Here is a 16519-nt window from a genome sequence, read left to right as displayed (position 1 = left end):
AACACGAATGGATGCGAACCGACGCAAAACAACCGTATAAGCATTTTGCTGCTAACTGTATGAAAAATGACACAACTTTTCCTATTGGCCTGGACCTTGGACAAAAAAAAACATACCTCCCCCCAACAGTGAAGGAATAATGGTGCAGCCCCGGAGGGTAAGTCAACGCTGAGTCAAAGAATTTCGGAGCGTCATCAAATGCGGCGTAAACATCCGGAAAACCAGACACGTACCGGGGTCGTTTGTACTTTCACTTCTGCGGGTATGATTACAGAAACCATAAATCTTGGATATTGCTATCGGAGGGACACAATGAAGAAACAACGAAAGTGGGGAGGGAGGTGAAGACATACACAAACACAACCTTTCGCACCGTACGAAGACGTAATGGGACACAGGAGAACAAACGCCTAGAGCACTTTCGTCCTGCCCGACTACAAACACACACACACACCACTCCGCTTTTGCACTCCTTTCTCAGGGGGCCAACTATACGTAAAGGTCCAACCGCCATTCGAGTATGACTCTCTGCTGTTGCCGTTTGCCGCAAAGTCACCACATAAATAAAATGACATTATTTGCTGCTCCTTCTTCGTGTTTTTTCCCCTCTTTTTTTGTTGTTTTGTTTATGGTTGTTCTGTCCCTTTGGCCAGATCGAGTCCCATGTCATGCCTGCCGACACGACGCGCCCCGTCGCTGGACAACATTCCAACACCCGGGTGTTTGCGTGAACGGAGCATCGCCGTCGGGATGGCGTGTGTGTGTATTTCTTCCATGTGTCTCCAAATGATAGGAGTGTGAACGGAAAAAGGGCTTCTTCACCCACACCCATGCCGCCTGCAGCAAACAGCATCCCGTGAAGGGACGCACGCACGCACGTCACACCACCGACCGCACGTGCACCTGTGAGAATAGAACAAATGTCACCGGGAGAGAACTTTCCCCCTTCGCAGAGGTCCGCATGTGGTAACGTACGCCTTCCATCTTTCCGGTGGGTGGTCGGATGGAAATGGTGGTGTAACGATCTGAAAGATATTTGACATTTATTTGGCAAATAAAGTAATTGATTGATAATTCCCAGCCGGACCCTAAAGGATTCTCGGACACGCTCCGGTGTTGTAACGGCGGACGTGCGCGAAAGGGGGGAATGAAGAATGAATCTTACACAACACCGGCTACACCATTAGTTTGGCATCAATTACACGCAGCATCAACTGCGACATTTATTAATTCGCCGACGTTTTCGTACACTATCAGCGGGAAACCAGGCCGCATTTTTTTTTTGTGTGTGGTTGTTTTGTTTTGCTTGCTGGTTTACTGATACCGCACAGCGCGTGGTCCACATTATCCTTCAGCCGGTGACTTGTGCTGATTTTTGTGCTTTGTGCGTGTTTATGTGTGGATCTGCGTACTCATTAACTTTTGTGATCGAACGCTGATTCTATGGGCTAATAGTTTGACATTTCGAATTTCTGTCATTATTTTATTGTTCTTATCTTTTAAGGTTTACGAAACAAACTGGTAGCTATGTAATCAGGACATGGAAATTATGCATAAAAGGTATTAAATTATTAAAGTTGAGCCCATTCCATGGATTATGTTCCATGGATATATTGAAGTATATTTGGGGTCTCTTCAGCTTCCTAGACTTTCTGACAGGGTTTCAATCGAATGATATTTAACCAGAGCTTTCTTTTTAACTTGCAAAAGCTACCAAAAGTTGGAAAAATTTCAAATTTACCAAGGCACATTCTAGCTCATCTTGAGTAGAATCCAATAATGGACACGATTTTGAGAGTTAGAGTAGACTATGTGGCCTAAATAACCCATCTCGAATACTTTGAAGTCTTGAAGTGTGAATCCAATACAATGGAGAGTAGTAACAGAAGGCCCAAAAAGCTGAATTTCCATACCACATGTGCGTCAAAGTAAGAAGAAGGAGACTTTGCAAGTTGCACTCTAGAACCTTGTCAAATTGCAAATATTATTCTTGATCTCTTAAATACTCCAAAAGGAACCTTCCAATGATGAATAATTTAGTGTAGTGTCACCGACTTCTTTCCAGCACTTAGTACATAGAGCATAAAACGTTATACAGGGCTCGATTTCTTATTAAACATCATCCACATTGTGCGAAGTTTTCCAGTTCTATCTCAACTTCCACTCCAGTTTAACTTGAAAAGGATCCAGAATAGCTCTTACCAAGTATCTTTAATTTCAACACTCTGAAAAACAATTTTACCAATTCTACACATAAAACTTCTCTCCTACTAACTTCACATGGTAATGTCGCAAAACAGCCTGACTAAATGACAGTTTATTAATCTCTTGCAGCTTAAACTTCATAACCTTCATAATCAACTGTCAAATCGGAGAAAAACAACAACAACAAAAATCCTCATTGGAACATCCTGCAAAGAAAACTTCAAGGAAACGGAAAGTACAACTTACCTCATTGCGGAGCCGCGGATTTCGGAGTGTATGAAACAAATCGCCCCAACCATCGCCCATGTGAGTATCGTTATCATAATGGATAAAATTATTTTATTCATCAGTCACGGCCATCGTTCCTCGTTCTCTCGTTGTTCATACGTACCATTGTTTTCGTATGCGTTAAGTAACAATTTTCTAGAAGAATATTCGACTATACGGTCGAAAGTAGTGGTTGTTGGCTAGCTTTCTTTGTGTTTACTGTGTTGTCTGTTTGTTTGTTTTTTGCTATGTTGTGTACCTCACTGACTGTATTGTGTGTGTGTGTTTTTGTGATGTAAAAATTTCAGATTATCAGTTTTGTTTATGTTATCTAAAATCCTCGCAATGTTTATTGAAGGGTTGGTACGTGGAAGGGAGGGTTGAGGGAGGGTAGTTTAAATAAAAAAACAAAACAAACATAGCAACAATTTGGACACGTTCCGATCTCAGCCAAACACGGATCGGGTTTGGATCGAATTCTTTTACAATATTTACACAACTTTTTACAGGAGGGATCGAATCGATTTTGCGACACACTTATCCACGAATAACCGGAGTTGAAAAGAGTTTTTTTTTTGTTTGTTAATACTTTTTTATATCGTTTTCTTCCTTTTGCAAATATTGTTTTGTTGCCTTTAATATTCACCGGTGATATGTTTGAATGATTTCATCCTTTTTTTTTTTTCGTTTACCATTTCGTCGAATTGTAGTATGTTTCCTTTTTAGTTAGTTTTTTTTTCCTTTTTGTTTTTTGGGGGGAGAACAGTGAAAAAGCACATCAAGATATTACTTCATTGTGTCGTAGTGATATGATTCGTGTTTCATCCTTTCGATATGTCCATAGTTCAAAAAACACGCTGCTGCTATTAGTCACCAGGCCTGGTCATAGCCCGGTCGAGGCAGGCACCGCATCCGCAAAGGGGGCATCTGGTTTCGCTGTCCCCTCGCTGCCCTCGCCTTCAGTCGCTAATATAGCGTGCCGTCTAGTGTAGGATGGTTAAAAACCGACGTGTGTTCGCACATACTGCAGCTGTTCCGTTCTGTTTCGTAAACGGGTTCGAATTACGTTGCTCGGGGCAGCCCCATTCCTTCAGCGAATCGAACAATGGCGTGATGTAGTTCATCTTTCCCGCAACATGAATCGACTGCCCTGGGTCGCGCATTTAATTTCTGTATATATCCAAAAACTGCACCGCTCCTGGACACGGGGCCGGTTCGGTCGGTCGGACACAGTGCTCTAGGCGCAACAACAACGAAAAAAAACCCCGGGGCTCTATGGACATTTCCTTTCCTTCGACAGTTTTGTTCGTAAACTCGCGGGAATGGAGGAAAAAGGGGGAGCAAAAAGGGGGTTTCCTTTCTTTGCGCCCTTACACGACACGGGTAGGAAGGGTTTTTGACGTCGGGGTCGAAAATAGTCGACCCGTTTCGGGACGGAATGTATTACAGTGAATGATAATAAAATTGTTATAGTTTTGTTTTGTTTTTCGTTGAAGAGAGAGCGAATTGTTGGGATTGTGCTCGCCGACTCGTGCGCGCATTACGCGCATTGCATTTTAGGCCACGAACCACGAACAGGCGAACCGGCTCGCGGACACTACGGCGAGCAGCCAGCGCAATGTAAAATTCCACCCCGATGAATATTTATTCGCCAATGCATCACCGCTCGCCGCTGAAACGGTATCGACACGGAGGGAACAAGAAAAGAAAAGGACTCCATCACGTTCGTGTGTGTTCATTGGTTTTGCCTTAACCCCGGGACAGTGCGAAATTTGTGCCATAAAGAAAAGAACACCCGCACCCGGTCTGCGCCGTTTCGCATACGCTTACCTTGAACTCGGTCTGCTCGCGTGTCGCTTGAAACGGCCCGCCGAGACTCCAGCATGGGAGCCTTCTGTATCTTTTCGCCCTCGACGCTCTCCTCGTTACTTTTCCAGTATACGGTTGATATTGTGGCGAGGCACTGCGAAAAGCCAAAGGAGAAATTTGCATGTTTTAGACATTTTTCTTCCACCGTCGCACCACCCGGCCCACCCGCACGAAAGAACGTCCTCCCCCCCCCCCCCCCCCTCGGTTACCTTGAGCTTCATATCACCTCGCTTGAAATGTTTTGGCTTCACACGGAATTCCAGCCCGAGTATGGATGTTTCCAGCTTGTCCGGCCCGGACACGATGGGTTCGAACCGCTTCACCAGCGACCCATCCGCCGCATCCCCGTTGATGTACCACGTCAGATGGACCGCCGGTTTCGAGCGGCCAGATGTGCAGTTTACGCGCACGATATCGCCGATCTGGTAGCGTGGCTTCCCGCCCGTAATGTACGGATCCTCCTCAGGCAGCACTGTTGTGGACGCAACGGGAACGAGAAACGACGGTGCGAACACAGATCGCGTCATTACAATCGGCACACGGCATCGGCATTATTGGGCTTTTTGGGACCCTTACTTACCAACCACCAGCATTTCCCCGTGGTCGGACACGGTTTGGAAGGAAGGTGCCTCGGCTGACACCTCGCATCGATACTTTCCGCTGGATGATAGATCTATCGGGTCCAGCACCACCTGCTCGCTGGTTGAGTTCTGTAGCTGCGGATAGACGAAACACGGATAGCAACAAACGAACCAATTCTTAGTTACCACCCAAACAGCGGAAGACCCCGCTCCGCCCCAAGCGAACGGGATCGAGAAAATCGAACGCGCGTCAGTGCTGGTCTACTCACATCCACTATAATGCCCGGCTGGGGAAATACCGTCCCGGGCGGGTCGTCTCTTGGCACATATCGATAAAATTCGTACCCATCCTTGTACCACTTCACCGAGTAGAGCGCTTCCCCTTCCATGTCATAATGACACTCCAATCTTACCGAGTGCCCCTTGATGGTGTGCTTGGGCACTCGCACCTCCGTGAGCATAATACCTGAGGCGAGTTCTGTCACGGCAGACGAGAAGGTTAAATTATGAAATTAATTCGACGAACCGATCGTTACGTGCAATTTTGAAAAGGTTTGGTGGTTTGTAGAAGAAAGTTCGACTAAAATCGATAAGAAATCGATAGGATCTTGTGAACTTTTTCAAACATTCATCTAGTATTTTTCCCCAAGGAATTCTGGATCATCGAGATTAATCTTTTTTGACACTTCTAGGTACTAGTTGTAACACATACGATTGATGAACTTATTTCTCAAAGCTAAATTCATTTTCAACTTGAATTTTGGTATAAAATTGTTTATCTAAAAAGGATATAGGCAGGCAATTTATCTGAAAGATGATAATGATGACTGAACTGGGTGAACAAAATTAATCTTTTGTGAAGAGTCATTCATGATCAATCATTCTCTCTTCAGTGCAAAGTCATTCGAATCATGAGTCAACTCCTAACGGAGTAATGAATCTCTCAAAGAATCTTGAGTTACGAATCTTTGAAAAGTCATTAGAGATCTTAAAATATTAATGCTCATAGTTTATGTATCAAATAGTCCAAGTAAGATGATTGATCTGACAAGTTTTTACGAAAATATTAAATTAAATATTAAAAAGTAGAACTGTTTTTGTTTCATAGAATAAAAATCATTTCAAAGGTATTTATAAAGAAAATTTCAGTCCTATTGAGCCAAATTAAATAATTCAATAAATGATCCAAAGTCTACCAGAGTACAGTAGCTGTAAACATAAAGATTTATTGCAGAAATTACTAAATCGATTGTCAATAAAGAATCTTCAAAGATCCACAAATCTAAAGCGTAGAGATTCTGAACTTTTGATTCGATTTAACGATTGCTTCTGATTGATGAAAATGTATCAAATACTCTCAAGACTGTTGATGATGTAATCGTGATTCTTTGGGAGTCCAGGAATTTACAGAGATACATTAGAACAGGGATTCAAATCCTTCGATTCGACTTTATCAGAATCAAATTCACCCCACACGATTGATGATGTAAGCTGTGTAAGCAAAACCAACGTTGGCATATAATCCTCTTAATTTTATTAATACATCCTCCAGTGTAGGCAAGCAGAAGAATCAATAGTGTTAAACAATTTATATAATTCAATCGTTGCGTTTTGGTAATGCGAATTTTGGAACGTTTTCGAACGCAAAGCAAAGCCAAACGGTAGACCACCACGTGGATGGGTAGCTCGATTGTTTGCAGTCCCTCCCACTCACCTTCCGCCAGGAGAAATTGTAGAATTACTATCCAACACCACATCTCGTACATTGTTTGCGTATTTCCCAACAACCTGTACTGTACGCATACGTGCTCATATCGTTTCATCGGCGGCCGTATTGGACATAGCAGGAGCCCATGCTATCATTTTTTAATTGACCACTAACTTCACTAGTCCAGCGCGCATACACACCCACACACAACAACCCCAACCCCTACACACACACACACTCAATCGCACCCTCTCTTGCCGTTTTTCTCACCCTCTCGTTCTCTTTCACTCTCTCCCAACGCACCGAAACACTCGATCTTTGTTTGCGCTTTGTTACTCTGCTTGCATTGCCTTTCTTCTTCGCCTGGGCTCACTTCACGTGGATTTTCGTTGCACCTCGTTTCCTGGGTGGACAAGCACGGTGACTACTCCACCGCCGATCGATTACCGGACAATCACTTCAAATTCCACTCGCTCGGCTGCGGACGGAAATTTATCGGAAATAACACGCTCATTCTTTGGTGGAGCAGTGATCAGCATAGCAAACACTTTTCATTATCCATTGCTCGTTTGCCTGATGTTTGTTCTGATGTTTCCACACGCAACGCATAGGTACTCAGCAATCGTTCACGTTGTTCGGGTTGCTTAGGCTCTTTTTTATTGGACCGGTTTTTTTTTCTCTCCGTACATTTACCACATCAATTAACTTTTCTTTTGTTTGATAACTGCCACTGGTCATCGAATTGTGTCACTTTCATGTAATTCTAGATCCTGGCCTAGCCTAGCGACACGCAAAACAACGAGCAAACGATCCGATTCGCACTGAACGCGTGGTAGCGCATCACTGAATCCAGCTTCAACAACTCCATTTACAGGAGAGTCGCGAGAGCGAGAGAGAGAGAGAGAGAAATTCTTGCGTTCGGGAGCGCATGCGGGAAATGAAAATTCATTGCACGCCCTCTGTTGGTGGGGATCGAAAGTAAGCGCACATCATCATCGCCGTCGTCGTGCCCAGTCCGTGGGTGGATGTGTGGTGGGCGTATGTGCGTGTGTGTGTGTGTTTGTGTCCCGGTTTGTCGCTCGTACCCATCGTTAATTTCGTACAATGCGATCAAATACTCTATCAATCAATTAGCTGTTTCGTAGTTCGAACCAACCAACTGGCTGCCCGTCAAGCGTCCCAGCAACCCATTAACGGCATTATTTGCAACTTGCTGCTTCCAAAGGGTAAAAGGAAGAGACCAAAAAAAAGACCATCTTTCGTGTGTGTGAGGGGGGGGGGGGGGGGGGGGGATTCCGATCCCAACTTCCGACATGTCAGTTGGCAATCAAAATGTTCATCATCATAAATAAAACGATCGCGCACTGGGTTTGTCCAGTGGCAGTCGGGCGCTCGGCCACTCCTACCAGGAAGACATTTGTCCTCCAACATTTCCAAGTCCAACCCGGTGCAAGAAGTCAATCAAAGAGGCATATGTGTGACATTTATGTGCGTCTCAAGCCCAATTACATCGCGATGCGTTACGCTTGATGCAGCAACGGGAAGGGCGTAAATTAAGACATCGGAAAAGCACACGTCCACCCCTATTCGTAGATAGTGAAGGTGTGCCAGATGAATGTTAGTTTGGTTTAGAGAACAAAATAACAAAATCAGACTCATTTATCACGGGCTCGAACGGTAACATCGAAAACCCGCAATACTTGATTAGCATTAAACAATCACACGCAAATGCATTTCCGGGTTGTCTCTCAACCGCAGTGAAGATGTTCAACGATGGAAAGCGCACCATTGGGTCGTACTGTTTTTTTTTTTTTTTGTTTCTCACAAATTTTCCCAAATAATACACTGTGCTGTAATCAACGGGCACGCAGGTAAAAACCTGTGCGCGGTGTGCGGATGTTTCAAACCGACACACCACGCCACAGCATAAAACCGCATTGAACCGTTTTTCGTTTCGATGGATGGATCGTAATGCTACTCCTTTTTTTATTATTGCACCATTGCAACATTGCACCATGACAGTGCCGCGCGGGGGGAATGCATAAAAAATGCAAGTGCATCGCGGGAATCGATTTTTCCAGTTCAGCGAAGGATTAAATATATTGCCTCTACGAACGCGCGCGCCTTCTTTCGCCTTCGTATGCGTAAAACCGGCAAATAGCAAAACCGTATCACACGCAATACAGTGAAACGCGGCGATATGAAGGGTTTTTGTGCTGAAATTTCCTGACGGGGATAGTGGATGGGGGGCTAAGGGCGCCAGAACCGCAAAAAAAAGGAACCTCCTCCCGGGCACTACTATTGCACATCCACAGTAGATAAAGGGCCCGGCAAAGTGTACCTATATATCCTCGCCCAGAGTTCACAGTTCCCTCGCCAAGGCGCCAAAAGGGTGTGTGTGTGGGAATTGGGAATGATTCAAAGCGATCCGAAAGCTAGTGTGATTTATGATAACGCGCGTGTAACGCAGCGGCACGAACTTATAGCTGCTATAATAATGCATTTTTTTAACCTCGGGCGGGAGGGAAATAAAAAAAAGCAGCGTCGCACATCAACGTCGCGGACTGCGGTCGGTTTCGGTCGATTGTACGTAACTGTTCGCTGCGGGTCACTGATTAATCCATTATTTCTCCATTATCGACAATTTCGACAATGCAAGCGTGTAAAAATGATCATCGGGATTGTAATTACGCACAGTGGTACGAACCGGGATGCAATTCTCCCGCTTTGCAAAATGGTGTTTATTTTTGTTTATAAAATAGGTTGTTTCGTCTTAAAGATTGAAGCTCCTCTTCTGTAAGGGGGTGTATAATTCAAACAAACAAAACGGCTCGTCAATGTCCAAATCCTCCATCCAGCTGATGGAGAAAGATTAGTTTTGTGGCGTCACAAATGTACTGAGAAATGCTTGTGTGCCTCATAACCGTTTCTTCAAATTCGCCCATTCTTCCTGCTTCCAGCACACAATTAAACAATTAAGCACAGACAGAACACATTAATTGATGCCAATTAGCCAATGGCCAAAATCACCCTCGCACCCACCCCACATCCCACGATCGGGGCCGGACCTGTTGTTAAATTGTTTCGGATGCAAACAAATTTCTTGGCGCTCGCCGGGCGCGTAAGAATGTGTATGCTTATTAATATTAATTTAAAACATTAAGTTTGCCTTCACTCCACCCATGCCGCGGACGTACTGCCACGCACCGGTGATATATCACCCTGAATGCACCTTATCCGTACCGGGCTATACTAGATAGCCCTAGAGAAGCTCGGAGCTTGTTAATAAACTCCCGCAATCAAATCAAGCAGCTCAGATGAGATTACTTTGCACACTTTTGCACAAATCTTCCGTGCAACAACAACAAAAAACACAAGGATTGTGCAAACATGCACGGGACCAACGTGTGGTGTAAGATGCTCCCCGGGTGAAGCAGTGACTGTAATGAAACAATGAACGACTAGCCACTACCATCAGCACGTCACGTAATTCTGGATGGAGACAACTCTTTTTCACCTAGTTAGTGTATTGCTGATGTACGTGACCGGGGACAAAAGGAGGACACTTGGCCGTGCGCTTTTGTTTTCATCTGCAGCGCAACATCCTTCTACAGTGCGTACCATAACAATGAGGCGTAAAACGTTAGTCATTTTCCGGGTTACGCAGATCTCAAAATTTTTGACAGTTCGAGGAATTAACTTTTTTTATTTGTCAAATTTCAAATTTTCCCTAAAATTCGTTAATTTTTAATATGACAATATAATAATATAATAAGGATTGTAATGATTTTTTTCTTGTCTTTACGCACTTGAATCACACAAAAGAATAGAGGAATATCTGAAGAGGTCTAGGCTTGTTCTCTCTGGCTTTCTTGTTGGATCATGCTCTGATCATGAACTCATTCATTTTGAATTCATTTTGATATTCATTTTTTAGTTTTTATTTGTTTCTTCTTCATTAATTATTTTATTTTATTTATTTATTTATTTATTTATTTATTTATTTATTTATTTATTTATTTATTTATTTATTTATTTATTTATTTATTTATTTATTTATTTATTTATTTGTTTATTTATTTATTTATTTATTTATTTATTTATTTATTTATTTATTTATTTATTTATTTATTTTTTTTTATTTATTTATTTATTTATTTATTTATTTCGATACGAGTTGTTTGCAGGCGGACTCCTCTTTGGAGTCCACAAGTCAGTGTCAGAGTTCCGCAGATATCCAGTGTATTGAAGTCCATTCTTATGTGTTAAAATTAACGAATTTTATTGATTCGATATCCGTAAAGGTTGATTCGTGTCTGAACAACTGAAGGAACCTTACAATTATCTTACCGCCTGTACTGTGCACCGAAACACGTGTTAGTGTAGGACATGAGGATCTTATTTTATTTCACAACGGTGTTCGTTCGTTCAACTTGCAGTTGATGAAGGTGCACAACGTGTCCGTGCGAGCTTATGAGCGACGCCTAGAGCAATATTATTTAATCCGATATCCGTTGGCCGCGGGTAAAACTAAGGATTCGCGGTATCTTCTTACTATCTTACCATTGATGTGTTGAAGGTGTGTAATGAATTTCCCCCCCCCCCCCCCCCCCCATCCCACGCAACAAAGTACAATTATTGTCCGTGAATCATCACTATTCAAAGGGCCAGCCAACAGTCTGCATATATTATATCACCAGCATTGAACCTAGCCGGACCGGAGGGTGGACGGACATCGGCTTTTCGGTTCGTACCCATGTGCGTTGTTTGTGTTTCGTCCTAATGACAGCTGTTCGCACCTTCCGACCGTGCTGCCACAGCCAATGCGGTGAGTAATCGCACAATCGCACTCACCCCCTATTAGACCATTTCGACGTACCCTTCCAATGAGTCATACCCGGACAAGAGCCTCGGGTCCCGTCCCGTGTCTCACGAAGACACACAAAAAAAAACACTCGGGGAAATGCAGCCAGAAACCCACCGAATTGACTGAAATTGCACTTTTTCAACCCCTCACCCCGGGCGTGTCCGGCCCGTGGCCTTGATATGCCAGCGTAGCTGCAAGCATATGACATGGGCCGCGTTCGGGCAGGGTTCGAGGATTATGTTTCGCCGCCAAAACGGAAACGAAATTCTCGGGACTTTGGGAAACAAAACACTTTGTGAGGCGAACGCGAGGCCACCACCATGCCACCATGCCCACATTCGTTTGGCTGCCCCCATGCCTCCCCATGTCGCCAGTCCATAAAGAAGCCATTTCAAACAGGCACAGGGGTTTTGTTGGTAATATTTAGACTAGCTTCATCATAAAACAGTCTGCAGGGCGGTCAATTTAATTCCGAAACCTAGCGTGACATAAAAACAACAATTAACATCAATCCAATTGCAGATCAGCAAACACGCGCACACGGGGTAATGGGTTTCGATCGTTCCAAGTGCGGAGATTTGCTCCCATCCCCCGGCAATGCGAATGTACTCACAGCCCATCGTCTTCGTCTACCCATCCCTGGCCCTTTTTTTCCTAAGAACATAAATATTGTTTAGAGGTTTTGCTGCTCCCGTGTTTACGTAAAGCATACTCTGTCGATACTGTTTACAGCGCGCCAATCGTACTACGCGCGCGGCGTACGCCGTAAATCACGCACATGTACGCACGGACGAACGCACCCTGCTGTGATTAATGACGTCCTCTTCCTCCATTGGCGACCACAGCAACTACACTGTACGCGCGGGCCGGCTACTGGAAAAGCAGTTCTTGGTTAGCAGGGAAAGCCATTTCCGTGATCGACTTCGCCCCCAGTGATCGCGCGCGGGCACCCCCATCTCAGCGCCCGGGGACCGGGGAGTGTGGGATTGTGTGAAGAGTTATGTTCCAAAATTGATACAAAATTGTTAGTTCCAGTTCATGAAAACCCTAGCGCAAAACCCATCACCGAACACCGAACACTAGTTCTCTCCCCCTCGTCCACTTCGAATGAGCGATCGGCCTTACGACCATGAAATTTAACTCTATAAATGCGTCATGTGTCATGAGGTCTCGCGTTTTTTTTGGGGACTTCCCTATAGCTGCAAGGGAAGTTCTCGCCCTCGTCCCAAAAACACCAACCCATTGCCATATGTTTTCAATTAGAAGCGCTCGATCAACATTAGCGACAGTGTGGTGTTCTTTCGCTGGTGGCGTGTATGTGTTTTTGATAAAACAAGAACCAATGGTTAGAATGTCGGAGGTTCCCATTTCTATGCCTACGCTTTCTCTATTCGCAAAACAAACACGTGTTGATACATTGATCACCGATCGTACCGATAGTGCGTCGGTTTTTGGACGAGGTCTCCTCTTGGCAGTTGGAGAAGAGTTTTTAACTGCAACTGCTGCTGATGCTGCTGTTGCTGTGTTTTTTTATTACCAGCCACACTTTATGATAAGCGGCTACGACTCCCATTGTCTGGCATGGGACCGTGCACGAAAGGACCGTCACTTTAACACACATCCTTTCAAGAGTGCTGAAAAGTACTTAACAACGGGGCAAGAGAGCATTAGCGCGCGATCATTCGCGCCATAACGCTAATGCATTTCACTGACGCTTGTTCCATTTACTGTCCGCTGCAGCAGACACGCACTCGCCACCCTCGTCGTGGACCTCTCCAGCGTTAGTTGGTTGGGTATTAGAAAAACAACCAAACCAACCAAAAAAAAAAAGAATTCGACACTCTTGGCCATCTTTTACAGAGAGTTACCGCAGCAAGCAAAACGAAGGTTATTTCAAGCTTCAAGTGCGGTTAAATCATTTTCTTTGTCTCTCTGTAACAGCAGACCGAAAAAGCTGCCAGTGCGACATTGTGTGGCCCTCGCTACACAATTCGTAAAACTAATTCTCGCCGATCGAAGGGTTAAATGAAAGGGAAAGATGATCTCACCCGCTACACGGCACTGCTCAATCATCATCGATTATTGCCTCCCCCCTCCGAACCGAATGGAGAATGAGAAACCATGCCTTTTTTTCCGGTTTTGTCCCGGCTTCTTTATGACCCGCGCTTTATGTGATGTGTGTGTGCATCTTCCCGTTCGTATGGCGGGGCGCGCGATGATGTTTCACCCCCGAAACCACTTCGTCGTGCGTATGACAACGGGAACGGGAAAAAGTCATCCCACTCCCACAAGGGTTTTTTTTTTCGTTTTTGTTTGAAGAAGGTTCATTCAAGCAGCTCACGCCTTGGAACCGATCACGGATCACGGGGGTGCGTTTGAAAATTAAAAAAGTCAGCTCCCATTCTGTCACCCTGTTTGCGTTGCTTGCCGCACGGTCACACATGGGAAAGGATGTTCACGCAAGGCAGTGAAACATTACATACTGCAAAACACTTTCAATTGTAACGCAACGGTGCTGTTCTCACCCGAGTTCCAGCGGACAAGTTGATTCTTTGCTCCATTCCACACTGCTTCTTAACGCGTCGATGATAAATTGGTGTTTGGTTGAGCTCCAGTAGGCCTTGCCTTAGCGCAGCATCTTCAGCAAACTCGCACACACGCTCATTAGCAGCCTACTTTGGTCACCAAACGCATAATCGCTTTCGATTAAAGTGGCTACAAATTGTTTGCTGAGTTTAAACGGTTAGGCAAACAAGAATGTTGTGGCTGCAAGAACCTTGCCGAATTGGTTACTTTGTACCGTCGTGCATGTTACGTCCGGACAACCTTCTCTCCAGCAGCAGCCGGCACGCTGCTCTGTGCCAAACCTTTTTGAACAACCAATTTAAAAACTTTGCTTTTGTTTCCCGTTTCCCGTGTCTCTGTACTCTGTACGCTCGTTACGATCAGCATCGCCACTTATTTAAACTTTTGAGTGGAGCTAAACGGGCTTCTCGGTTCTAAGATGGTGAGTTTTACTCCCGTGCGCACATTTTAGCATTCCCTCCTGGATGGATCGTCACAAAACCCGGGCGACGAGGACGGGCCCTCATCTCTCGGAGGTTTATTGATTTACTGATTGGTCTGCAAATCGCTCCAGGTTAGCAAAAGGGGACCATAATTTCCCATTCTTGCATCGCATGTTTTGCTGCCGTGGCTCCATAGAAATAGAACATACCGCGGGGAAGACCGGCGAGATCGCTCTCCCCCACGCAATGAGGGGAAAACAAGGCATGGCGCGGGTTTGGGTAATTGAAAATATTTCTGTTTACACGACGCACACAATTGTTTGCATTGCTTTTCTTGACAAGCAGCATGTTCGTGCAGACATACGACGCGGAAGGGCAAAACAAAATCGCCCCCCCCCAACCACGGAAATGGCAACAAAACGTAACGAATTGCAAATCGGTCGCTTTGAACGTGTGTAGAGGACGTGAATAATTAATTACAACAACACTACACACCCTCAAGTGCGGAGGTCCCACTCGGTACTTCTTGAAGTTGCTGGAGGTTATTACGGTTTTTTATTTTATACAAACAACGAATTTCCTTATCAGCAATTGACCAAGCAAAGGACGGCTGCTAGCGGTAGAACATTTTTCTGAAGATCTTGCACTACCTTTAGCTCAACAGCAACTGCGTATTAACGTGATCGTATTGCAGACATGATCCTTCCTTTTTTTTTGGAATTTCGAACTCAAATCGGTGTTTGTTTGACACGGCAGCTCGTTCGGTGACGAAACTTCGATACTAAAAGTTGAGTTGCATGAGGAGACCCACTCACAATGGCAAATGAGCAATATCTTCGAAAATAGAACTACGAAATTCTGCTTCTTCCACTCCACCAAGATGCTCGCTCTCACACATGACCGCGTGTCATGCGTGTCTAATCGATTATTTGCGCTTCTCAAAAATATATGCTCGGAAGCGTACCTAAGGGCCAACGACATCTCACACCCCGTGCTTGAAGGAGAATTGTTGGGATTTTTTCAAATTATCAACTTTCAAAACTTTTTGACATAACAATCACATCTCGTTCTCGTGTGTAACGGAACGAATCTGGAGCAAGTTTGCAAGTGGTTAAAGCGTTGCCTTCGTACCGTTTTCGCCCAACATTCGTGCTGGTGCTCGTGTGACGCATGCTCAACTCAAACCCATTCAAACCGAGAAGGGGGGGGGTGACAGTCTGACAAACGTACATAATTTAGTAGTTTGAAAAATATTTCTAAAAAAGCACGCTTCAACCATAGGCGGTAGCATAAAATTGTTCATTTTTTCATCCCTTTTCCGTTTGTCGTACAACAATATACGCGACACACAAGTACGCGTGACCACATACTCAGCAGCCCGCCAGTTCGGGAGAAGGTCTCAAATGCCTAGCTAGAGGCTACGGTAAGGACCTTTTTGCTACGGTACGGTACGCCGAACCCTCGCCGAATGCAACCAAAGGGCTAGAAGGTGCATGCGTGCATACGGTGCATGTGTGCATTGGGTTACAACTTCGGTTCTCGCGCGCGAGCAACGCGATAAAACGTACGTCGCTTGCCATTGCAGTCGCACACATGTGGTGCGGTTCCAGCTGGCTCGCTTCTGGCGTGGGAGTTTACGATGCGTACCACGGGGAACCGGTTCGAACTGAGAGCGAACGCTCTAACGCTCACTTACAGCCACGAAGTTTCTGGCCGCCGTGCGTGCGGTATCGTGTGCGAGTTGTTGCGTGCCAAACTGACTCTGCCCGGTACGGTCGGCTGTATCGGATGTGGCTTTTGTGTCGTGCCGTCGGGGAGGAAGTACGTTACGAATTTCGTTTTAATTACCGGTCAATATCAAACAGTTCTCCTCCGACGCATTAGTGACGAGCTCTTTCTGTGCTGTTTCTTTGTTTTGGCTGTCTCTGTGTGGTGTTAACAGTTTGTTGAAATTTATTTAAGAGATCAGAAGCGAATTATTGTGCGAAAGAGCGCACAAAACAGCTTCAAATTC

General features: G+C 44.9%; 1 protein-coding gene across 2 annotated transcripts; it reads right to left on the bottom strand.

Annotated features, from left to right (window-relative positions):
- Positions 1-2875: 2875 nt before the first annotated feature.
- LOC128305670 (uncharacterized) lies at positions 2876-6771 on the bottom strand. 2 transcript variants are annotated; one of them, XM_053043239.1, is made up of 6 exons: positions 6637-6771; positions 5192-5400; positions 4922-5057; positions 4551-4813; positions 4303-4435; positions 2876-4144 (listed from the first exon to the last, which is right to left on the bottom strand). In XM_053043239.1, exons 1-6 carry the CDS (start codon positions 6743-6745, stop codon positions 4029-4031), a joined length of 966 nt encoding a protein of 321 aa, XP_052899199.1. In that variant the 5' UTR covers positions 6746-6771; the 3' UTR covers positions 2876-4028. The 2 variants fall into 2 exon arrangements, with proteins under 2 accessions (XP_052899199.1, XP_052899200.1); XM_053043240.1 differs by having other exon boundaries at positions 4922-5051.
- Between the last annotated feature and the right edge of the window lie 9748 nt (positions 6772-16519).

The sequence above is a fragment of the Anopheles moucheti genome, chromosome 3, assembly GCF_943734755.1.
Source record: "Anopheles moucheti chromosome 3, idAnoMoucSN_F20_07, whole genome shotgun sequence".
NCBI classification, from domain to species: domain Eukaryota; kingdom Metazoa; phylum Arthropoda; class Insecta; order Diptera; family Culicidae; genus Anopheles; species Anopheles moucheti.
This window is presented reverse-complemented; position numbering and strand designations above follow the sequence as displayed.

Bases quoted from the DNA above. Each gene is read 5' to 3' on its own strand.
- LOC128305670 (XM_053043239.1), bottom strand. From the start codon at position 6,745: ATGAAACGATATGAGCACGTATGCGTACAGTACAGGTTGTTGGGAAAT. The intron at 5,401-6,636 runs GTGAGTGGGAGG...CTGCCGTGACAG, and splicing joins ACAATTTCTCCTGGCGGAAG to AACTCGCCTCAGGTATTATG. The intron at 4,814-4,921 runs GTAAGTAAGGGT...CGTCCACAACAG, and splicing joins CGGGGAAATGCTGGTGGTTG to TGCTGCCTGAGGAGGATCCG.